This window comes from Rhineura floridana, chromosome 10, assembly GCF_030035675.1.
Source record: "Rhineura floridana isolate rRhiFlo1 chromosome 10, rRhiFlo1.hap2, whole genome shotgun sequence".
In the NCBI taxonomy this organism is placed as follows: Eukaryota; Metazoa; Chordata; class Lepidosauria; order Squamata; family Rhineuridae; genus Rhineura; species Rhineura floridana.
In genome coordinates this window covers 71,914,948-71,940,561 of record NC_084489.1, presented here as the reverse complement: position 1 = coordinate 71,940,561, position 25,614 = coordinate 71,914,948, and the positions used below count along the sequence as shown (strand labels likewise).

General features: G+C 41.3%; 2 protein-coding genes across 11 annotated transcripts in view; one reads left to right on the top strand and one right to left on the bottom strand.

Moving 5' to 3' along the window:
• PFKP (phosphofructokinase, platelet) overlaps positions 1 to 20,818 on the top strand; it is a 395,018-nt gene extending 374,200 nt beyond the window's left edge. For 6 of the 9 annotated variants that reach the window (XM_061587942.1, XM_061587944.1, XM_061587945.1 and 3 more), the window contains 6 exons: positions 13,784 to 13,948; positions 15,689 to 15,750; positions 16,524 to 16,635; positions 17,274 to 17,373; positions 18,828 to 18,933; positions 20,269 to 20,818. In XM_061587942.1, the coding sequence (XP_061443926.1) occupies positions 13,784 to 13,948; positions 15,689 to 15,750; positions 16,524 to 16,635; positions 17,274 to 17,373; positions 18,828 to 18,933; positions 20,269 to 20,407 (684 nt within the window). In that variant the 3' untranslated portion in view covers positions 20,408 to 20,818. Of the gene's footprint in view, positions 1 to 10,951; positions 11,105 to 13,783; positions 13,949 to 15,688; positions 15,755 to 16,523; positions 16,636 to 17,273; positions 17,374 to 18,827; positions 18,934 to 20,268 lie in introns of those variants that run through there. The other 3 variants (XM_061587948.1, XM_061587940.1, XM_061587947.1) reach the window with 2 other exon arrangements.
• Positions 20,819 to 21,844: 1,026 nt separating this feature from the next.
• The window catches only part of PITRM1 (pitrilysin metallopeptidase 1), a 39,833-nt gene continuing 36,063 nt past the window's right edge, over positions 21,845 to 25,614 (bottom strand). For both annotated transcript variants that reach the window (XM_061586333.1, XM_061586334.1), the window contains exons 25-27: positions 25,245 to 25,390; positions 24,347 to 24,449; positions 21,845 to 22,433 (exon numbers count right to left, since the gene is read on the bottom strand). In XM_061586333.1, the coding sequence (XP_061442317.1) occupies positions 22,340 to 22,433; positions 24,347 to 24,449; positions 25,245 to 25,390 (343 nt within the window). In that variant the 3' untranslated portion in view covers positions 21,845 to 22,339. The remainder of the gene's footprint in view (positions 22,434 to 24,346; positions 24,450 to 25,244; positions 25,391 to 25,614) is intronic.

The following is a 25,614-nucleotide window of genomic DNA, read 5'->3' as shown; positions in this document are numbered from 1 at the left end:
CCCAGAGAAAGTGCTCAAACCTCTTGATCATTTCAGTTGCCCTTTTCTGTACCTGTTCCAACTCTACAATATCCAACTCCATAATACGGTATACTCTACAACACCCAGTTTTTGAGACTGGGTGATTAGGATTGTTTATAGAATTCTAAGTTACAGCTAAGAACATAAGAACATAAGAAGAGCCTGCTGGATCAGGCCAGCGGCCCATCTAGTCCAGCATCCTGTTCTCACAGTGGCCAACCAGGTGCCTGGGGGAAGCCCGCAAGCAGGACCCGAGTGCAAGAACACTCTCCCCTCCTGAGGCTTCCGGCAACTGGTTTTCAGAAGCATGCTGCCTCTGACTAGGGTGGCAGAGCACAGCCATCATGGCTAGTAGCCATTGATAGCCCTGTCCTCCATGAATTTGTCTAATCTTCTTTTAAAGCCGTCCAAGCTGGTGGCCATTACTGCATCTTGTGGAAGCAAATTCCATAGTTTAACTATGCGCTGAGTAAAGAAGTACTTCCTTTTGTCTGTCCTGAATCTTCCAACATTCAGCTTCTTTGAATGTCCACGAGTTCTAGTATTATGAGAGAGGGAGAAGAACTTTTCTCTATCCACTTTCTCAATGCCATGCATAATTTTATACACTTCTATCATGTCTCCTCTGACCCGCCTTTTCTCTAAACTAAAAAGCCCCAAATGCTGCAACCTTTCCTCGTAAGGGAGTCGCTCCATCTCCTTGATCATTCTGGTTGCCCTCTTCTGAACCTTTTCCAACTCTATAATATCCTTTTTGAGATGAGGCGACCAGAACTGTACACAGTATTCCAAATGCAGCCGCACCATAGATTTATACAATGGCATTATGATATCGGCTGTTTTATTTTCAACACCTTTCCTAATTATCGCTAGCATGGAATTTGCCTTTTTCACAGCTGCCGCACACTGGGTCGACATTTTCATCGTGCTGTCCACTACAACCCCGAGGTCTCTCTCCTGGTCGGTCACCGCCAGTTCAGACCCCATGAGCGTATATATACAATAAATTACTTTTTTTATACAATAAATTTGTATAAAAGCATTGCACTCCTACTTGTCTTGTTTTCAGGCCCTTTCCTACTAATCCCCAGATGGAATATGCATTTTTCATTGCAACTCCATATTGAGCTATTCACAATGACCATCAAAAGCTCTCTCCTAGTTAATTGCTACCAATCCATCAAGTGCATATGTAAAATTAATATACCTAATTTTGTACTTTGATGTGTGGATTGATTTCCGGTTCCGGCTCTGACGAAGCAGGGTGAGATTCTTTCTGCGTCTTGGACTTTTTACTCCCTTTTAACAAATAACCTCCAACTAGTAATAATAGCTTATTATCATCATGCTCTTAACATTATAGACGCTAATCAAGCTGTTAGATGTTTACAGCTTACTGCTGGTAATGTCCTTGAAAACTCTGGAAACCGCAGAAACTATCAGCTAGATTAACAACAAACAATCTCACTGCAAACACTACTGAATGTCTTGAGCCAGATGGTGTTAACTAGGAAAGAGAGGAAAACTTTAGAATTAGAGAGCCTACCTAATAAAAAAGGAAAAAAGGGAAAAAAGAGAAGACGAGATCCTCAACAGTCGGAATTGCCGTTAACATCTGGGGAGATTGAAAGCCCACTTAAAGATATCAAAGGGCAGCTGAAAATAACGAACTTTTTTTCCCCACTAACACATCAATGTGATGAATGGGATTCTCGACAAGCTGCCTCTACCCCACTGGAGTGGTCCCTCCCTATAAAGGCTTACCAACATAGCCTTAGGAATGATCCCCAGGAGATGGACCTGGCTACTGAATTAACATTGGCAGGTTACCAAAATCTACCTCCCATCTTCAAAAAGTCCCGACAATCAGGGGGCAGTGCAAGTCCAACAAGAAGCTTTATTGGATAATCATCTTCCTGAGACTTCTAACTTGCTTTTTAGATCCTCCCTGGAGCAAAACACTCAAACGTTTGAGCCCCCAGTGGTGAGTCTTAATACAGAAAATTCCTTGACTGAAACAAGAAAATCTGCTCAGGTTGAAGGCGTTTATGCACACCTGTCTAGAGATGAGTCTTTATTCGGTCTGATTTCTATGCTGGCAACAGATTTGGAGCATATTAAAACCTTCCTAACTGAATGCAACCTCCTTCTATCAACTCTAGTTGCCTTACATCGCAATATTCAAACTCTGCAACCAACCTATACTCAGACTCTTCCGACAATCCCTTCAAAAACTTCTAAAACTCTCAACCAAAAGAAAAGATGTAACAAGAAAAAAAGACCTCCGATCGTTCAACAAAAAAAGTCAAAAAATATAAAGTCCTCTAAGTATACCCCGAAATCCAGGATGAACTTTAAAGGACTCTTTCATTTATTGGACAATATAACAAAGGAGGGAGATAAAAAGACCAGCTCGATAAAAGGAAATAATACAAAGAAGGGAAATACCACAGTAGCCACCGATGTTGGAATATCCTCCTCTTTTCCTCGACCTACTGCCAAGGAAATTAATACAACTCACCTTATGAGCCCTATAAGAAATATTCCTTTCCAGGACCCGTGGCAGGATGTACTTGTGGGTATACATCCATCACAAAACTCACAATCCTGAGCATTAACGAATAAGTGGAATCTAATACTGAAAAGATGTAAATTGGTATTCGGAAATTTTCCAAAACCGTGGGGTCATATTTTTCCATCACATAGGAAACAACATTTTATTGACACCATAAATAAAGCTTTGGCATTCCCCTTGGTCCCAGGTCAAATACAACACGTGGAATATCTTTACTATAATAATATCAAAGCTCGTGCGGTGGTCACTTTTTGTTCCCTGGATGTAACAAAACAGGTGTGGTTACATAAGGACTCTTTGGCTAGGGCGGGTATTTTTATTTCAAGACTCTTTGAAAACTCAGCCCCTCCTATGAGTCTAGCCCCCTCCATCTCATACAGAACTGATTATCCCTCTCTTTTGCTAAATAACAAACCTTTGATAGAGCTAGACTCTCAAGACCACTTAAGAAGAGACCCTCCTGTAGTCCATGAACTCCTGGATCCGATGATTACTTTCAGTAATAATCCTAATCCTAAATCTGGTTTAACAATTACTAAGCCCTTTATTAATATGAACAACCCATTGTGTTGTCAGAATTCGAATAGGACCCCTTTTTTCACTTCAGAGGATGACTACATTTTAAGTCCCCCTCCCTTGTGTCAGGTCCACTCATCGGCTGGAGATGAAAATTGCCATGAACCCTGGAAGCTAGATTTGCCACTGGAGGAGGAACAAGCTCTATTGCAGTCCTTCAATCTTCTGCCAGCCCCCGAAAGGAACAAAATCATTGACAGATTTCTGCAACTTATTTTGAGACTCTCTACTTCTCATGAACAATTAGTCAGAGACTTTCCTCCCGACAAAGTCGAAATCCAAGAGGAGAATACTGATTCAAACTTCCCTCTTCCAAAAGTCCAGCCTACCTACCAAATGAGGTCAATTCCTCAATTATCGATCGACCTTCCTACAGTCTTGCCGAGGACGTCTCCAACTACATTAAGCCGGAATCGTCATAGTGACCTCCGCCTTGCTTCGGAAGTAATGAACTCCAACTGACAGTTGCAGCTTTTGTCATGGAATATAATGGGCTGGTTTAACAAATTTGCAGAGGACGATCCCTCTCTCTTCCTCCAGCAATTTAAGATTATATGCCTGCAGGAAACCTGGACGACATCAGATTCTCTAGTCTTTTTAAATGGTTATCGAGTTTTCACTCTTCCAGCGGCCAAAGTCAATAATAGAGGGAGAGGTAGTGGGGGTCTTTGTATTTTTGTTTCTGTTGATCTCCCGGTTGATATACAGGTTCTCAATCCAAACTGTGGTCACTATATTCAAGGCATTCGATTACATGGCCCCATTTTGGGGGATCTTACTGTTATAAATGTTTATTTTCCCCCTCATATGGCCAAAAGGTTAGATTCAGGTTGTGTCTAGGATCATCTCTCGGAATACATAACATCGCTAGAACTTCGATTCCCCTCTCATAGAATTATACTATGTGGGGATTTCAATGCTAGACTGGGTTCCGGTCTTGTAGAAGGGCCTGAATCTAATCATGGTCAATTATTACTACCTGCTCAAATGGCCAGGGTCTCCCAAGATAAGGTTATTAACAAACAAGGTAGGAGACTTATTGAGCTCTCCCATAAACACCTCTTGGATTGCCTACATGGTTCAGTTATTGACCAATCATATGGAGCATATACTTACCTCTCCTCTAGGGGAGCCAGTGTGATAGACTACACACTGGTTTCAAGTACTTTAACTAAAGAGGTATGTACATTCAACGTCTTAGATAGAATTGATAGTGACCATTTTCCTACCTCAACGACTTTGAATTTGCGCTCCCCCCTCCCTTCTCCTGTACTCCCTGATATGGATGGTCTCCAAATTGCAGACCGTAGAATACGATGGACCCCAAACTTACAAACGGAACTAATGCAATTATTAAACGACAGTACCTTGCATTCTATTAATAATATTAATTATGAGATTGATGCACTTAATGCATATCAGAATATTATCTCTTTCTTTAAACCCTTGCTGTCTCGGAAGAATTCTTCTAAGTCTGCTCGATTAAGATCTAAGAGGTGGTATGATTATGAATGCAAAGCAGCTAAGAGAGTATTAGTAAATTATGCCCGCAGATCTAAAAGGGGATCATCTGCATTCTGTCATGAACATCTAGTACATCTTCGTTCTTCATACAGATCCATGTTGAGGCAAAAAAAGGACAGGTTTGCGAGAGCTCAATGGGAACGACTCAGTCAAGCGCTACATGAGGGTAATGAACGATTATTTTGGGATTTGGTTGCTGGTGGTACGGGTGCGAACAGGTACCCTATTAACAACCAAATTTCTGCCAGGATATGGTATGAACACTTCTCTAAACTTTATGCAGCCCCATCTATAAGTTCTGTGCTTCGGCCTATTAAAGAGTTAGATTTGCCCCCCTGGCCCCCGGTTACAAAAACCCAAATTAAGTCCCTCATCTCCTTGTTAAAAAGGGGTAAGGTGCCAGGGGGTGATATGATCCCAGCTGAACTTTTTATCAACTTTCCAGATTGGTGGGCCCCCATTCTGGCTAATCTGTTTACTCAGATTAATGAAACTGGCGTTATGCCCGAGGGATGGAAACAAAGCACTGTCATCCCCATTTTTAAAAAAGGAGAGAGACAAGATCCTAATAATTATCGGCCCATTAGTTTACTTAACGCAGGTGCCAAATTATATAGCAAATTTCTCCTGCTCAAGTTAGAGGAGTGGGAAGCGGACAACCTACTCATTCACCCAGAACAAGCGGGTTTTCGGAAAGGGCAGAGCATAGGATACTAGTCAAGGCGTGCCATGAAATTGCTGTTAAGGATAGGTTTTGGAGCTCAAAACTTCGAGCGATTCAGCTCCATTATCATATCTCTAATCAGTCAAATTTACTACTAGATAAGTCTGAACTTCGTAAACAGATACAAAACCACTGTATATGGATGGATAACTTGACAATTTTGAATTCCAACTTTTCGTCATGGTTTGGGGTATATAAAAAAGACCACTCCATTGCAAATTATCTCTTACTCCCCCTTCCGGTCCATTTACGACATGCCTTCACATCTCTGAGATTTCAGACGATGCCAAATGCCTTTATGTTTGGCCGTTATCTTCAGATTCCGAGAGATCAGAGGAAATGTGTATGCTGCTCCCAAAAGGTGGAAGATCTCTTGCATTACATATTGGATTGCCCCATTTATGCTCAACCAAGATCCCAGTTTCTTAATCCCCTTCCCAATTTACAAGGGCCTGACCGGGCATCCCAAACTATTTTTTATCTTTTGTCTGATATGGACTATAGGGTTACTTACAGGGTGGCTCACTTTGCCCTCGCGGCTCAAAAAATGAGGGCTAAATATATTATTGACCAAGGTTTTTAAATCTTATATAGGCTCTATCGAAGAACGTATATTTAGTTTTATTATAGTTATATTGACTAAAGCTTTTAAATCTTGTATAGGCTCTCTCACTGAATGTTTTTCTTTCCTCCTTTTAACTTTTGTTTTAATTGGTCTTACATGATTTTATACTTTGTTATTATATATGTATGTTGTGATGGCCTATGGCCTGGCAATAAATTCTTGGATTGGACTTTGATGTGTGATGTTGTTGTTAATTTGCCTAGTTTTAAGAGGTCCTGCCTTATCCTAGGCCTGTTAAGATAACTCAGGAACCTTCGGTGAAGGCTTTGTCAAAAGCTTTTGTAAGTGGTGCCCAGTAATTTACAGGTATGGAGGAGGGAAACTGGGAGAGTGCAACACCCTTGGCCTCCAGCGTCTATATACTAATGCACAAAGTATGGGAAATTAACATGAACTTGAAATCCAAATATGGGAAGGTAAGTATGATATGATAGTTATCACTGAGATTTACTGCAGTGAGACTCATGACTCAACTATAGTAACTGAAGGGTATACCTTGTTCAAAAGAAATAGATCCAGTGGAAAGGGAGGGGGAATCACATTATATGATGTAAAGAAAACGTGCAACTTCTCAGAAATCCACAATCTGAAAGTGGAAACTCTATTGGTTAAGGATAGCAGGAGAGAGAGGCAGTATACTAGAGACTACACAACCAACTGGAAGATATGGATGATGCCTTCATAAAAAATATTCAGAACTTCCATAGAGATATGCCATAGTAGTAATGGGGGGCTTAAACTATGCTGATATCTGCCCAGAATGGGCTGAGGCTTGCAAGGGATACTAAAAGCAGCAAAAAGAGCTTTTTTGGTTATCTTCAAAGCAAGAAGGTTACGAAAAGAGTTGGTCTCCTGTTTCAAAAAAAAAAAACGGTGAAGTATTAAGAGATGATGGAGAGAAGGCGAAATTATGTGACTGCTATTTCAACTCAGTCTTCTCACTCAAGGGGAGTTGAGTTCAACTTAGGAAAAGTAGGACAAATGATAGAAGGATGGATTTGCTGTCCAGGATAGGTAAGGAGATAGCTAGAGAACACCTCATTACTTTCAGCACGTTCAAGTCTTCAGGGTCAGATGAATTACATTCCAAAGTGTTCAAGAGGCTGCAGAGTATTTCAGAGCTCCTGTCTGTAATCTTTTAAAATTCTTGGACAGTGTTTGAGAGACTGGAGATAGGGACAACATTTGTCTATCTTCAAAAAGGGAGGTAATTTGGATCTGGAAAACTACAGACCAGTCAGCTTAATGCTAATAGCTGGCAAAATTCTAGAACAGATTATTAAATGGCCAGTTCGTAAGCATCTAGAAAATAATGCATTGATTACTAGGAGCTAGCATAGGTCAAGAATAAGTCATGCTAGACAAACTTTTGTCTCTTTTTTATAAAGTTACTATGGTAGATCATGGGAATGCTGTGGATGAGTATATAATGATTTCAGCAAAGCATTTGACAAAGTTTCCCATTGTATCCTTGTTGACAAGATAGCAAAATGGGGGCTGGACAAAACTACTACTAGGTATATGCACAACTGGTTGAACAGTTATACCTAAAATGTACTCAGTAATGACTGTACATCAACCTGGAGTGAGATCTCAGGGAGAAAGCTACAGGATGTGATCTAAGGAGGACATTATCCAACTGGACTGTGCCCAAACGAGGGGCACTAGGATCATGAGGGGTAGAGAAATGTACTAATGGTAAATGTTGTTCAGCACCAGAACAAACTGTCTGAGGAGGTGATGGACTTTCCTTTGAGAGATATTTAGTAGACACTGGACAGATATCTGTCAAGAATGTATTTGTGCACTGAGCAGGGGGTTGGAGTAGATAACCTCCAAAGCATCTTTCAGCTCTAAAATGCTCTGATAATGGTGTCTTCTGGATCAAGCATATCTATATGCATTTTGACACAAAGAGTACTCCCAAAGTTGTTGAGTCATTACATACTTTTTCAAAAGCCATGCTGTTTTTCCCCAAAAAGACGTTTTTCTTTATTATGATTGTTTAAATAATGCTTTCATCAATTACCTGCAATAGAACTTAAACTAACTAGCCTATGATTCCCCCACCCCACCCCATAGCCTTTTTTCTCTTTTAAATGGTAATATGTTGGCTGCTTTCCAGTCCACTGATAAGGGAGGCTGATTTTAGTGATATGTTGCATTTTTAGTTAGATCAGCAATTTCACCTTTGAGTTCTTTCTAGGTGTGCACCATCCAGGTTCGGTGACATATTAATTTGACAGCCCTTTGAGTGCTATTGATTGTCACCTTATTTGCTTCAGTTCTTCAGATACCCGCTCTGAGGGAAAATAAGGGGGGTGAGGCATGGATATCTGTCCAGGATCTTCCAGGGTGAAATTTTATGCAAAAAGTTGTTTTACTGTTTGTCTTTATGCTTTTAGCAATGTGTTTTCATTTCTATTGTTTTTGTGGGGAGAAGTCAGAGTTTGTACTTCTCTTTATCCTCCTCTTTAGGGGCATGACTTCAGCTGTTTAAAAAAAGCTTCTTGCCTTTTATAGCTTTTTTTCTTTTTACTCTGGTCGTTAAACATGCTGGCATGACTTGTTTTCTTAATCCATAATATACATTCTAGTGGTCCTTCTATTCTTGTGGAATTAAATAACCTCCGACCATCTTGGAGAAAGTTGACTCTCCTTTTTAACTTCCATTTATCTCATAAAGCCTTGTAACTATATGAACAGGATTGACTTTGTGCTCCTACTACTATCTTCCTTTTATTAATACAGTGATATTTGTTAGTGTGGTGTGGACTTGGACAAGGGAGACTGAGCGCAAATCCCCATTCAGCCATCAAGCTCACTGACTCTTATAACCTGACCTACCTTGCTGGGTTTTATTTATTTATTTATTTACTATTTAATTTGTGTGCTGCCCTTCCTCCCAGCAGGAGCCCAGGGCGGCAAACAAAGCGCTAAAAACACTTTAAAACAGCATAAAAACAGATCTTAAAATACATTAAAACAAAACAGTTTTTAAAAAACAACTTTAAAAAAGGGTTAAAAACATTATTAACATATTAAGCAATTCTAACACAGACGCAGACTGTGAGGATACAGGGTTGTGAGGATACATTGGATCCCCAAACACAGAATCCTCCATGCGTGCCACCCTGAGGGAGGATTATATTTTAACATGTACATGAGTAGTACAAGAATTTTCCTTCAAAATGATAGTCAAGTTGTTGGCTTGTCAGTTCATTAACTGTAAGAGCTGTTCTACTACCTCATTCTGCATACTGTGGAGAAATGTTGGACTGTACTCGTTGGGACAACTATGTTCTTTAATATGTTCCTTTTTTCAAAAAGCATCCAACCAAAAACAAATTCCTTCCTGCACATGAAGGAGATTGCCTTTCTGTTTGGCATGCTAGTTTTCTACATATAGGTACGATTGTTGTTGTTGGATACAAGGGAATTTAAAAACTGACCTATCCCTGCAACTTATTCTGCCACCACATTATGCATAATGTGTACATCAGCTTCTTTTAATGGTTCTTCCATGTGGAGGGTTTTTCTGTTATTATTATTAGAATAGAATTAGTTGCCTGCCCTTCTCCCAAAGGTCCCAGGACGGGTTACAAAATTTAAAAAGATATTTAAAAACATTCTAAAATTGAGCATGTTAATACAGTACACCCGATGTGTCCCAGTCACATAGCCTGTACTTTCTCTCTGTGCTAATAGAACACAGGACAGAGCAGGAGCCAGCAGCATCAGTACAGCCCATAACACTTAAATACAATGGATAAGATGTAAAGGATAGACAATAAATGTGAACATTTTTTTATTTGCAGATTTATAAGACAAATCTTCAAATGATAGGGGGCTGTGTAATTTCAGTTGGTAAATGATTCTAGAAGGCTGGAGCTACAACACTAAAAGCCTGGTTTCTAGTGCCTAATATGCATGTTTCTGGGGAATGCTGTACTCTTGGCTGTGCATATCTGAGGAGTGCATATGACAGGCAGGGATAGATGGGGGAAGGCAGTTTTTTAAGTAACCTGGACCGTAGGGCTTTAAATGCTCAAAGCAAAACTTTGAACTGCATCCGGCAGCATATTGTCAGCTAGTGCAGCCCCCTCAGCAGAGGTGCTATATGGTATCAATGAGATGTCCCAGTTAGTAGGTAGATTCAAAAGTGCTGGAAGCTTATTCTACACACAATATGTACTGTATGAAGATAAAAGCATCTTGCATAGTATTGCTGTTGACAGGGCTTCACCAGTATGCTTACCAGGGGCTCTTTTGAGGGCCCTTGTTCAGCATGACATGAGAAACTCCCCTTCCCTAGGTGTGGAGATAGTAGAATTCTCTGATGTCACACTTAGCTTTGGCATGCTTATGCTGCTCCACAATCCAATTATGATTTGACCACTCCCATCCCAACGTCTCTGGCATGTGCAGAAGACTAGAGGGGAGGATTTGTTGTGACCATAGATGACTGGCTAGTAAGCCATGCCTAGCTACTGGCAGCTTCTTCCAATTCTGGACATATTCCTAATCCATTTTGAAAACTGAGTTTGAAAAGCAGGGTATAAATAACTTAAAATCATTATTAACCTTTCAGAGTGTAGAACAGTTGCTAATTTCCTTCACTAAACTATTTCCGTCTTTCTGTGTCTTCCATGTTTTGCTTGTTTCACCTTTCTACTAACATCTGTTGATTTTCCCCCTCTTCTGCACCAGTGCAAATCCAGTGACCTGTTGTGGGTCTAAATGAGACGAGCCATTCTTAAAATCACCTGCTTTGGGGGTAATTGCACCACTGGGAAGCCAAACCTTCCATTGCCACACACAAGGAGCCGCTAGCAGAATGCCTAATAATTGTGGAAAGCAAGGGCACAAAGTATGTTGCTTATCATTCCTTGTACCGCTACTTCAGGCCTTTGAGAGCTGTCTGCAGTTACTTGAAGCACGGCCCCGCTTTGAGGAGTTTTGCATTCCTATCTGTGTGTTGCCTGCTACTATTAGCAACAATGTGCCTGGCACCGACTTCAGTATCGGTGCTGACACTTCTCTGAATACCATTGTAGAGGTAAGACAGAAAATACTTCAACCCATGTCTGCAAGCTAAAAGAAGAAATGTTTCCAGAAGGCTTTTGCTTCATGCCATTAAGTTTCTGGGACAGATCAGAACTGTGATTTCAAACTCTGAGGGTCACTTTGGATCCCATGCATCAGATCTACTTAACAAGTTCAGCCTACAAAATCCAGGTGCTGGTATGCAATGAGCTGTGGGCTGAAATGCTCCCAAGTCAGGGGCATGTGTTACAGGAAGAAGTCAAAATGCCAAGTTATCCTCCCAGTAGTAAATAATTTTCCCCAGGTAGCATGCCATCATGTGGGTAATAGCGCCATCTAGCGTCCGAAGGTAGGAATGTATTGAAGTCAAGACCTGGGGCATCAAGCCCCTCCCACTCCAGTTCATTCTTGCCTTCGTCCGAGGCTGTTATCTACTGTAGTGTAAGGATTTAAGCTAGTTAGTGTAGTGGTTTTTTATTTTAAGTGTGTGTGAGACTGTGTTGGGATTAGGGCTGTGATTTTTGTTTCCCCGCTCCCTTTCTTTTACTGCCCTGGGGGTGTCTGCTTTGTCAACTGTTTTTTCCCCTCACTCTGTTCCCTGCCTGAGCTCCCGGTCAGGTACAGAGGAGACTGCTACTGCCGTCTCTGCTTTGCAACAGCGGCGCTCCCTTCTTTCCTGGGGTGAGTCGGATACTCGCTGTGGCGGTTTCGTCCCCCCCAGCACTGCGGCTCGCTGCTGCAGTCGCTCGGAGCTTCCCAGCTCAGGAGTAGTTCAACAATGTTGCTTTAATGATGTTGCATTTTGTTGCTTTAAGAATGGTTTTGGGACAAAAAGGCAGCATGAACATTTTAATGTAATGCTATTTTGGGGCAAAATATACTTCCTGTCTTCCAGTGAACAAGAAGGGTGTTATAAGATCAAAAAGTAGATGTTAGAGAAGCATTCTCCCCTATGATCTAAAGCAGTGTGGGGAATCTTTGGTCCTCCAGATGTTGTGGAATAACACCTCCCATCATCCCTAGCCTTGGCCATGCTTGTTAGGGCTGATGGCAGTTGCTGTTCAGCAACACTTGAAGTCCCGAAGGTACCCCACTCCTGGCTTAGAGGCTAGCGCTGACAGCTAAGTGTCCTTGTAGAAGAGTAAACATGAGCAGGCACATAGACAGGTATTTTTGAAGTTATAAATGAATGGGCACTGTAGTCCTATGGCTTCTGCGAGAGGATTCCAGGGCCATAGGAAGTATCTGATCTCCCTCTCCAGGGTGGAAGGAAAAGCTTTGACGTTTCAGAGGGAACTCTGATATTGGATTCCCCTTGCTTGCCAATGTGAAAACTTCTGCAACCCTAGTAATATCAATGTCATAGGTTGGAGGTCAGTAGGGACAAAAAGTGGTGGGCCGAAGTGGACCAGGGGACACCTTCCCAGTCTGCCAACTCCCAAACCAGGGATTACACAGTGCCAGCCCTGAAGCTCACGCAGCTCAGTCCCTTTTATTTTCTCCCTTTGTTTCCAATCGGAAGGAAATGTTTTGTTTTTTAAACATAAAAAGGGTAGAGAAGCACAAGAGTACTCCCACCCTGCCACAAGATCCTTGGAGGATGTTGGACAGACTACTTCAGTGATCTCTCCTCCTCACCTCAGCTTTAGGACTACAGCCTTGGTCAGTTTAGTCAGACACTTCATCATGGAGAACAAGAAGTTGTAGAAAATATTAAGACATTTCTTATGAACATATCAGAGCTTGGAAAAGTTACTTTTTTGCCCTACAACTCCCACCAGCCCAATCCAGTGGCCATGCTGGCTGGGGCTGATGGGAGTTGTAGTTTTGAAAAGTAACTTTTCCAAGCTCTGGAACATATATATACCACATGTCAGTTTTTCATGGTACAAAACTGATTGCTTTACAACGTAATAAATTATATGCAACAATTCTCGCTTGATCTACATATAATCTGTATACCATCTGTTTCCTTGCAAGAGTTATACAGAGTTGGATCCTAGTTCTCTTTCCATGAATGGAACAGGGTTCCAAGAATTGGCCTTTCCTGCCGCCTTCTCTTTGTTCAGCCTGGAAATTGGCTCTTGAAGGTTGAGGGAACCCTTGAAAATGGTTATGTGGGATATGTTGTGTTTGGGGGAAGGGAGGGCTGCAGATGAGGGGAGAGCAGTTGGAAATTGCCCTTCCTCTTATGTGAACTGAGGAACAATTCCTGATCTGACAGCACAATCCTAGCCATGTCTTCTTAGAAGTAAGTCCTACTGGATTCACGGGGGCTTACTTCCAGGTAAGTAAGGTTAGGATTGCAGTCTAAGTCGTCATTTTCAGATTAAAAACAAAGTACTTGAGAGGAAAGATGTGACCTCAGCTGTACGTAATGTTGAAATTTGGGAGTCAAGAGGAGTCTTGATTTTCTGTTCCAGAAAAATGCCAGACCTAAGAATTTTCCAAAAACTGTTTTTATGTCAAGAATTCACATATCTAATATCTAGGCTAATGTGTGAAGCATTGCAGGTGACCTGTGGAAGGCTAAGAGAAGAGAAATGTTTTTAAAATAATGATTTTTACTTTTCATGATGAATGATAGTTGTCATTGTGAAAAACAAAACAGTTGTAGTCCAGATGATGCTAAAATGTCGCCTTGGTGGTAAGCATTTTACTTTTAAGTCACTAATAGACCATCCTTTGCTAGACCTGCGACCGAATCAAGCTGTCAGCAAGTGGGACAAAGCGCCGTGTGTTCATCATTGAAACCATGGGCGGCTATTGCGGCTACTTGGCAAATATGGGGGCCCTTGCTGCGGGGGCTGATGCTGCATACATCTTCGAAGAGAAATTTGATATTCGAGAGCTTCAGGTATGCGAAACCTGTATCTTATCTATTAGCTGTTCTGGGTTCTTTTGGGAGAAAGAACGGGGATATAAAGTGAGCTGAACTGAATAAATAATAGCATGCAAATTCAATGTCTGTGGGCAGGTTCACCTTTACATGTGCATCAACATAATCATCATTGGCTCAATAGCTGAATGTAAGATCCCTTTTTATTGAAAAGTGTTGTATTTGAAGTGATATAAAGTAAGAGAATTTTTTTCTGGAATTGGTGCTGGCTTATTTCCATGTACAAATTATCACTTGATACTGAAGTCATCAAGTTGTGACTATGCATCTGTGTGACTCTATCCAATTAATAAATAGCCACTTGTATGTTATGGTTGTAATTTCCAGTAAGACGCTATTACCTTGCTGCCAACAGTGTTAAGCATATGTGATCTGCTAAGACATATCCAGACGTATAAAACCCAAAGCTTCAAAGCACCCTGATTTCCTATTGTCCATCCAAAGAATTTCCCCAAACTTCGGCAAAAAAAAGAGTGCTTATACTAAGGATAGGGAACCTGTGGCCCTCCAGAGGTTGTTGGTCTCAAACGCCTATCAGCCACACCAACATCTGGAGGGCATCATGTTATAAACATCCATACCACCCCTGTTGTATAATGCTTATAAAATAAGTAAAACCGTTATTTTAAGGCTGAAATTGGGTGAATGCAAGATGGCCTTTTGCAAAAAGTAATTGGTTTTTATCAAGACTAATGACTTTAATCCATTCTGTATCTGGGCTGGCTAAATTATGGCCTTTGGGCCTTTTACATCAGCCTCTCATCCTTTGTGGCAGTTCCATAGAAGTCTTGAATGACATTTGCTGAATAGTTGCTGCTCCAAACTCTTGAAGGACCCAAAATCTGGTGTCAGCAATGGGGAAGGGCATCATGAAGGCTGACTATTGATCCCTGCCACCATATTCTCCACTAATGTGCATACAGCAGCTTTGATTTCTTATTCATACTAGCGCCAGGATTGTTTGGTGTGATCTATGAGCACAGATTTCATAAATATATTAAAAGAGAGGTGTTACCTAGAAGAAACAGCCTTTGCCCAAGAAGCCCTTTCTCTTTAATCCTGGATGTTTTGAGACTGACTGTGATTGTAGAGTGATCAGGAGAATGTACTTGGTACGTTCTTGTATGTTGAGTGACAAAATGGGACCAGGAGAACCCATTACTTAGACTGTTAGCTATCTGCTCACAAAAACTAGGAACCCACTCTGAGATCCTATTTTTTGCATAAAATCAGCCAAGTCTTATCTCTACCCAAGTACTATTTCTAATAATTCTATAGCAAATTTCAAGTATTCAAGGCAGTTACCTTGCATAGCTCAGTGATCCTTACACAGACCTGTAACCAAGGCCACTATGATTAGCCTCATATTGCAGATGCAAGTGAGGAGGGGCTGAAAAAATAAGTGATTTGCCTAAGACTGCTTGGTGAATATTTTGGCTTTTCGGTGCCAGATAAAAGTAGCGTTTGAAAGCCCATGTGTGGTTCTTATCGGAAGGGGTGTTATGTAAAATGGAGACTGATACACTTGCCTGGTCCAGCACAGCAAAGCAGGAACCAGACTGTCCCTGTAAAAGGTACCTATCCAATCTCTATATAGTTTGGTAACAGTCAGCACTCCTTTTGGATTCATATAAGGCAAAGGTTTGCAACGAGCAAACACCACTTGACTGACTACAATAAATGATGTATTATTTATAGGCCAATGTGGAACATTTGACTGAAAAGATGAAAACCAGCATTCAACGTGGATTGGTGCTGAGGTAAGTTGACAGTTCACTCAAGTGCCCTGTAAAATCATGCTTTGTGAGTGGGAAAGGAAAATGGCAAATAATTTTTCAGGAGGTACGGAACACGCCACCCCCAGAAAAGCACCTTGGTTCAGTGACAAAGTGCAGGTTTGATCCCTGACATCTCTTATTAAAGGATCTTGGATAATAAGGCTGGCAAAGGCCTCTGCCTGATGCCTTAGAAGAGGAGACCAGACCAGAATAGTTTGCCTGGTAGTCCTACATAGTATAGGCAGAGCCATCTCCACTCTGAAAGAGGCTCTTCAAAAAGGGCTGTGAGCAGGCTAGAATGAATGGGCATGCAGATAGATTCAATCCAGCACAGTTGTCAATACATGCGGGCCTTCAGCAGCTGCCCAACTAGGCCGAATGCTGACATTGGGCCTGATTATAGGGCAGCTGCATATGCTCATATATTGGTCCCTTCCCCACATGGCAGCTAAACATTATTTTTTCACATTGTGTCCTACTTGGGTTTTGAAGGTGATAAGCTGTAGGGATTTGTAGTGATAATTCCCTCATTTGCACCGTTATCACAGTTACTTATTTGAGAGACTCTCTTATGGGCATGAAATTTCTTCTGTTTGTTTTTTTAAAGCTCAGGAGATTTGGGTCTAGTCAGTGCCTGGGTGGGAGACTATCTGGGAACCCCATGTCTGCTACTTTATGCTCCTTCATGGAAAAAGGCGGGATATTCATGCACTCTAGAAATGTAAACCAACCATGTTTGTGTTTGCCTTGTACAGGAATGAAAATAGTAGTGAGAATTACACAACTGACTTCATTTACCAGCTTTATTCTGAGGAAGGGAAAGGAGTCTTTGACTGCAGAAAGAATGTCCTGGGTCACATGCAGCAGGTAAGCATGCCTTAGGAATTCTCCAGGATGAAGCAAGAGGTTTAAAACAGTTCTTCTAACCCAGCAATTGTGATGCAAGTGTAGAAGCTGGCTTCCTGTTTCCTACTAGACTGGAAATGTCCCACGAGGAGATCTGCAACACACACAGGTTTAAGTGCTCAGTTTCTGCATGCTCCGTCTATCATTCTTATAGCCAGAGAGGAGGTACATGCCTACTTCACTGTATTACATAAGTTTAATCACATTTAACTAATTTTAATAATAATTCAGTGGTAACATCTAGGCATGAAGATATTGCCACTGGAATCAAAGCCATTGAATGGACGTTTTGCAGGTTCATACGTCAGCAAGTCTGATTTAAAGTATAACAATCTGATGTCACAAATAAGAACTGTGTTTGATTTGCATCATTTACTTATGATGCTGCATTTGGGTGATTCAATGGAGGCCCAAATGATCTTCCCATTCTGGATCACTACTTGCTGTGCATAACGACTTGTACACGCATGTCTCAATTTCTGCCTAATGTGAGACAGTAAATCTTGTAATTCATAACTGACTTGCAATTTTTAACCAATTAAGTTCCAAAAATATAAAACTTATTCTCAATATTAAAAACTAATTATTGAATTTCACAGGGTGGGGCCCCTTCTCCATTTGATAGAAACTTCGGGACAAAAATTTCAGCAAAGGCCGTGCTGTGGCTCTCTAAGAAACTGAAAGAAAGCTATCGAAGAGGTGAGGAAATGTTGATGGCATTTTTGTAACATTAACTAGTTAAGTGCATCAACTGCTAGCATCAATAGGAAATTGCCAAACGTGATATTTAGTAAATTGAATGTGTGAGGCACAACTGAATCAACCCAGATTTTGTTTCTTCTCTCATACATCATCATAGCTATGAAAGGTTTAGGTGTCCTGTCTTATTTTTCCTCTATTGCTGGCAATATTGAAGTCAGTAACAGCACCTTGTTTGGTCAGTGTTCTTCCATTTGAAGGCTGTAGTGTTGATTCACTGTTGGCCTTCTGAAAGCAGGTTTTGTTTTGATGAGATTTTACAAGGGAAATATCTAACTGCTACATTTTTCTCTTGATTTCTAAGAAAACTTTAACTGGGTGGACATGCCTCCTGCCCCCCCCCCGGCTGTTTTTGAATTTATTTAGATGTCATAGTTCATGTTATTTGTAAGATGTCTTGTAGGCACACTAGGTGTGGGGAGGGGAGAGAGAGCATTTATTAAAATTTAATATGCAAAACAGAAGCTGCAGCTACTTAGTCTTAGTCCAACGTTTTTTAATCTTTTAGGTCAGCTCCCTTTCTTTGAGGCATGTTTTGCTGAATCAGTGAGACTTCCAAGTAGACATGTTTCTGACCAATGTTTTTTATGTTATCAAGAATATTTGAGTGATGATTCAGAATACTTAATCCACAATTCTTTGTTTACAGGGACTAAAGCATCCATGCCTAACAGACACACCTCACTGTTTTCTGTATATCAAGCCACAAATTGTCATAGCCTGCAGTCTGGTCATGCTAGTTGATACAACACTCGAGAGTAGTCAACCTGCTGCTCTACTTCCATCACCCCTGGCTGTTAGGGCTGGTGGAAGTTAAAGTTCAAAACATCTGGAATGTACCAGGTTGGCTAGTCCTGCTCTTCTCTTATGTTTGTGAATAGCTCCAAAGGTGTTACAATTTGTGATGAATCTTGGACTTCTACCCCTGCCACACATACACTCAAAACACCCTCCACAACTTACCTATTCGTGACTATAATTTGTAAGAGTATAGGAATTCAGTGTCATAATTACACATATTCTTCCTTTCTTGTTTTGTTTTCTTGGTTGCTGCATGGATCACAGACGAAGGTAATGCGCTTCATTCTTTTGCATTTCTACCAGGTTTGAGGAAGTTCTTAATGTAATGCTGAAAAAATGTCTAATTAAAAAAAATGAATGGCCAGTGACTCAGATACTCATTCTCTCACTCTGATTACCAATATGAAAACTGTTCTCTAACACAGTTCGTCACTAGTTTACATTATTATTCTTCACTGTAATATTTCAATAACCAAATTAGATTAAAAGCCCTTTGTAGAATTAACATTTCATCCCCCCCGTACATTATTCCCATTTTTTCATCTAGCTATGTTATTCTTTGCATAGCTAAAACTAGAAAACTTTTTTTAAAGGAAGAGTATTTGCCAACACTGAGGACAGTGCTTGTCTCCTGGGAATGCGCCGAAGGAACCTTCTTTTCCAGCCTGTGGTCCAGCTGAAGGTTGAAACAGACTTTGAGTAAGTAAAGAAAATGTTGAAAAAAGAACACTTGTATCATGAGAGGTAGAAGACTAGAATTGCAGACACCCTGACAACTTAGTAAAAATTAAGCTGTCTTTGAACATAATTCTCTATGGACAGCATGCCATTCCTTGGCATCTCTTTGGGGACAACACGGTAGACTCTTTGTATTAAACTAATTCAACTTTAGGCTTGAAGTGCCCCTCAAAACTGTTGGGATTATATTCCATTGCAAATTATACAAAGCCATCATTCTAAGCACAAATTAAATATCCCCCTTTTTAAATCTTTCAGCATACAGATTTGTTCATTATTTCATTGAGTTTTGGTGTGTTCAGTGATCAGTTTTATGTGAAAAATCTCTAAATGCACAGTCCTCTTGCCATTATCAAATTCTTCTGGTAAAATGAATGAAGACTTTGTATGCAAGAAATCCATACATATTTGAGACCGTCATCCTGGTAAACAGATCCCAATCCAGTGCCAAGTTTGAGGGGGGGGGAGATTCCCTCCTTTCTCTCCTAGCAGCACCACTGGGTAACTCTATGGTAGCCCTGTTCCCTTCATCCCTCTGGCACATCCATGGCAGACCCATTTCTCCACTCCTTGAGCCAGGTGGTGAGGAAACTAAAGGCAGGGAAAGTAGCAGAACCATTCTTCTTGGTTTGGGTCCTTGGAAAAAGAAAGTTCCTTCTTGAAAGGATTTCTCCACAAGGACCTGGCAGCGCTGAAACATCCGTTATCTTCTTTCACAAATTCTTTATAACCAATGCCTCTAATGTAGTATCGCTATATTGGAGATGGTGCCCAGAGATATCAGGGGGAGATGGCTGCTGCTGCTGAATTTTTCAAAATTATTTTTAGTCCTGGCATCAGCCCTGATGGGTCCTTTGTTCCACCATGCTAGGTGCTGATGCCAAGCCTAAAGCTGTGGCAGAGTACTGGATCTTAAGGGAGTCAATACACCTCAGGCAAAGTGCGTATCATTGGAATGCATCATTTCCTAGGTCAGTCTCTGGAGCTTCCGTGATCTTGTAGTTCTCCTTCACACTGCTTGTGCAAGTAGGCAACTTATCTAAATGTTGAATACATGTTGACTTGACAGCATATCAGAACTAACACTCCATATAAACCATCCACTTACAGAAGCAGAGTGAAAATAGACCCTGTTCTTTCCTGGAAGAGCTCTACTCTAGAGGGATCAACACAATTACCATTTCTGTTTCTAGCTGAGCATTAACCTCAGCAGTTGGCATTATTGCTGAGCATCAGTCTTGCTTGTAAGATTAAATATGAGCTTTTGAAAATACTTTTTCCTGTCTTGGCAAACAGGCATCGAATTCCTAAGGAACAGTGGTGGCTAAAGCTACGGCCTCTGATGAAAATTCTGGCCAAATACAAGACCAGCTACGACATTTCAGATTCCGGACAGTTGGAGCATGTGCGCAGACCAAAACCGGCAGAAGCTTGAGCTGATGAGCCGAAGGTGTTATACTGTTAAAGAGTGCAATAGTTCTCCATTGTGTGTCAATGATGCTTTAGAATACTTGTTGCAGCTTTTTGTAACATTAAGTTATTGTGGAAAAGCAAAGCAACCATCACAAACGTTCTCTACCAGGTATTGTCTTAGGCTTCTTAAAAATACACCACACAAACACCCTAGCGCCTAACTTAACAAAGAAAACCCAATTACCAATGTGTTCCTTACCAATAACGTACAAAAATGGTTCTATGCACTCAATGTGATGTTATTCATCTCTTGCACTTTTACCAGATAGTGTTTACACTTGTGTATATATTACAGAAGCTTAGTTTTTGTGTCAAATTTAAAAGGAAACTTATGTATGCCCCCAACCAGAATAAAAAACTGTATTAAACGAAATGTTCTGGAGTCAATTGTTTTCTACAATCTTGCCTCATCCTGTCCATTAGCTAACAGTAGTTAGAGGTAGCCAATGTGGTGGCCTCCAGGGTTGGACTACAATTTCTATCAGACCCAGCCAACATGGCCAATGCTCAGGGTTGATGGGAGTTGTAATCCATGATCTGGAGGGCACCATGTTGGCTAACTTGCCCCAGTTGAATGTGCGTTTTTTAAAAAAGTAGTGCATTTTCAGATTGTCTAAAGTGAGGGGATTCCCTAATGATAGCCTTCATATACAAGGCAATTTCTTCTACCAGCACTTACTGAGTGCAACCAACATGTGCTCTGGTAGATAGTAAGGAGAGACTTGGCAAATGCAGGATTATCAACTTTCTTGGGCATACCTAGGGAGATGGTGGGCTCTCCAACACTTGAGGCATTCAAAAGGCAGCTGGACCCATCAGGTATGCTTTAACTTGGATTCCTGCATTGAGCAGGGGGTTGGACTGGATGGCCTTATTGGACCCTTCCACCTCTGCTATTCTATTATTCTAAGTGCATAGAAAGTTCACTACCTTCAAAACTAATGTTGTCACACCCCGACATGGTTTAGATTCCAAAGCAGATGTAAAGATTGGATCCAGCAGTATAGCTTACAAGTAGTTGTAGGGGTGTGATGTGTTCCAAAGACAGTAGTCTCTCACTAAGGGAAAGTAATAGAGCATCCACACGGTAGCAAAGTGGTTTTGGGACCCACCTAGACACTTGAATCGTCAAACTGCAGCCTCTTGCTTAAAAATACCTATGTGAGATACACATATAATAAGATCGTAGGAGCAACTCTGTATTTAAATTTTCAGTAAGCACCTCTGGCAGTGCATTCTATGATGGCTATCTAGACCACCAGGGAAGAAAGGAGTAACAAAACATCCCCCCAACCCCATCACCAAGCAAAACAGGGTATGGGGTAGGCAGAGACTTGTGTTCTGCCTTTTGTGGAACACAAGTCCCACAACAAGATACTAAACATAACTCAAAGGGACTGGAAATATTTAATGGTACAAAGTTGACACAAAATATTCAAGTACGAATACAGAAGAATGTCAAAGTCAATCATAGTTTTTTTAAAAAGGCAAAACAATTTATTAGACATGATTTCAAATAAACTGAATTATTCTCTAATGTATTTAGATACTATCAAAGTGTTAAGCATGATCTAGCTAAAATTAACACTGATCAATTAAACCAGAACTAACAGTGGTTCCAGCTGGAACTAGAATCAGTCAAATGATCTCAACTGATTGAGCTAAACTGGGGTCATAAGCTAGAGTGTCAGGGTTTTAAAAAAAACCAAAAACCCACCTCTAGGTGTTTAATGAAAGACTGACACTACTGCAGCTGCACACTCTTTAATATGACACAGTGCAATGGCTTCTTGTCCCGGCAGCACTGTTACAGAGCAGCAGGATCCAAAGTTATTTTGGTATTTGTCACATATATATTGGTTTATTTGATTTCGTGTACACCAAGCTGACAGTGTTATCGTATAACCCACGAAGGATCTTTGGCAGTGTAGGGGTTATCTGGGCCGAGAATAGCCAGTCCTTTTGTTCTCTTCCCAGCAGCTAGGTACCTGAAAGCAACAAACAATATATCATTAGTCTTTCCGTTAGTACAAACATATTAAGGGGAGTTTTCCCTTCATTTGGATTTGAATGCTAATCTACTATATGTAGGGAATATTAGGACTTTTCCATTCTCAAATCCTGACAGGCAGAAGTAAAGCTTTCGTTTTAAACCATACTAAGATCATTACAGAAAATGAATGAATAAATAAATAAAATGCATAACTTATATACCAGTGTTTTCCAAAGCTCAGCCACACTTCATTCTCAATAACGTTTTTATTTTAGAGGGTATAAAACGAGTGGGTTACCTATGGCTCTCCAGATACTGGACTACAGCTCTCACCATCCCTAACCATTGGCTATGCTGACTTGGGCTGATGGGAGTTTGAAGTTCAACACCTGGAAGGCCACAGCTCAGCCACCCCTGCTGTAAAAGAAAGAGCATCCCACACTCAGGAGAAGCCCACCCCTTTTGCTTGACTCACTGATCTGAACATGCTGCCAGACTGGAAGGAGGTGTCCAGAGCACTGACTTATACAGAGATGCAGTGGACACCCCCCTTATATAGTAAGTTATTCTGATGCATTAGGAGTGACTGAATGGTCCAGTCACACCCAATGCAGGCACACTGGTAGAATTCCCCTGCTCTTGTTACTTGTGGAAGCTTCTTGGGAAAAGGCAAAGGCCCTAAGAGTGACTAATGCAGGAGACACAGTCACCAATCTCCTCTATGGGTAGAGCTGGGAGCCTTCAAATCTTTGTAACACAGTAATATGCCCAGCACACAGGCATAATTATTGTATACTCTGCAGAATGGCTGGCTCAATGAAAACTTTATTAGCCCTTGGGCTTTCTGCTGGTTGCTACTGTAAATCCTTCCATCAGAGAAAGGCCATATGTAGCATTCTCCACTGTTGTGGATACCACAGAAGAGGTGATGGGATGGGGAAAAAGATGGGGAATCTCAACAGTCCCCCCCCCTTATCAAACTTCGCAGGCCTTTAAGCTAGTAGTAAACCAGACCATCGGAGTGGGGAAGTAGATCTCCAGCACACCTTGCGGGCCAGGTTTGACAGGTGGGCAGAACCACCCACCTGTCAATTGCAATCATGCCAGGTGACCTTTGAAAGTTCTATCTTGAGCACTTTGCATAAGGCTATACGAGGACAGCCCATCAGTGTCTGCTAACCCCCTTTTGGCTCTGCCAGCTGTTTTTTTTTAACCTGTCCCACAGCTGCAGGTGGGAACGGTTTGGCTGAAATGGCCTTGTAGGCCAGAGCAGCAGGTCTGAGGTGCTCCACCCCTGAGAACTAGACAGCCAGAAACATGGGGACTGAAACATCTCTACTACTTCTCAAGAGGCCGCACTGCTCTCAAGTTTCTCCACCTGTTGGCCAAACCCAGCAACCCTCTCAGCACTAACTGGGAGGCAACATCAGAGACCAGTATTATCACCAAAGCTTCCAGACAATGCTGGAGGATTGGATCTTCTTCAGGCAATGTGTAGCAGGGAGGGGTCTGGCCTGGAAGCCGCTTAGTTGGGAGAATTTTGAGACTGAAGTAAGCCACCCCTGATCCAAAGAAAGGGCCCAGTAGTGTGAACATGTTGCCCAGCCTGCAATTCATGCAAGGCTTACAAATTTTGTGAGGGCTCCACCACAATCACCAAGTTGCACCTGAGCATATGTCCATTCCACTAGCTTTGTTCTTGATCTGATCCAATTCACAAATCCACTAAGGGGTGGGGGAGTTTTACCCATCCAACTGTTTTGTCCCATTGGATTCAATGGCTCCATGCCAGATGAAAGCCCTAATGCTAAAAGAGGGCCGTGCTGCAAAGTTCACTTTTCCCTAGAGAGTTTTGAAAGGGTTTTTGCAAGTGCTGCACACGCTTCTCAGCCAGGCACACAAACTCACGTGTTGGCTGCATCTATCAAGTTATCCCTGGAGACGGCAAAAAGATGCTCCCTGTGCCTCTGCTTCATCTCATCGGAGATCCCATACAAAAAGTTATTCATCCCTATAACACAAAATGTTTTTTAAAAATTGAGACAAATTATAGTACCAGATAGCAACCCACACCCTCTTTATTCAGCTCCTACAGAATTTACATATGTCAATTTCAGAACACATTGATATTGCCTTCACTTCTTCTGGAAGAACATACATGGCCAGAAATTAAGCAATCAATTCTAAATAATTCCCCCATTTTGAACATGTTCAAAAGCATAAAAAATAACTAAAAAAATATGCGCAAAATAATATTTTGGCTTTCAGAATTCTGGTTTTTAAAACTTTCAAACAATATGCATTTGTGATTTTTGTTGGCATTTGATTAGCTGCATTCAACCTCGACTATGCTGAGTTCAAGTGGATTTCTATCATTTTTGCTTCAGTGTTTAAAAGTACTGATCTCACTGCTCCTGTTAGTGAGCCCTGAGAAGTCCTTTCCAAAAACGGTACTTAGTTTCAGAAATGTAACCCTAAGTCCCCCAGATTATTTATCATATGTCAGTTATCGTTAACTTCTCTCACTGTCCTAGTTAAGCAAAGTATGGCATCTCCCCGGTATCCTACATATACTGAAAGCTCTAAGGAAATGTAGCATTTGCTCTGCAATGATGTTGTCTATACCACAATTTTATTCACTCCCAGCCATAAACAAATAATGCTGTGCAGGAGCTAAGGAGCTAGATCTACTTAAGGCAATTTAATCAAACAAAACATTAGCAGCATGGGAACTCTTTCGATCCATGCCAAGAGAGGCTGTTAGCTCCACTCATTAGGCTCAACCCAAGTAGAGAAGTCCACATACCTTTGTCCGATGGAGCTAAGGGGGCATCTACAGATGCAAACACAGCAAGCTTGGCTTCATCAATGTCTTGCTGCGTGAATTTGCCTGCCTTGGCCCACTCAGCAGCTTTTTCAAAAGTAGACAGGGTAGCCATAGAATTTGGATCCCTGCAATGCAAGGTAGTCAAGGATAAGTTCATGCAGCCAGTGTTAATAAGGATAAATACCACCACAAAGTGACTTGCTCCTGTCCAGGAGTTGTAATAAGCTACTCCTCCTTTACCACTTAATGGCCTGAACAATTTCAATGCCTGGACCCATTCACCAGGCACCCCAACAACAGTAGAGAATGCCGGTTTGCAAAATGATAAACAAGAACAAAATCGTGGTTG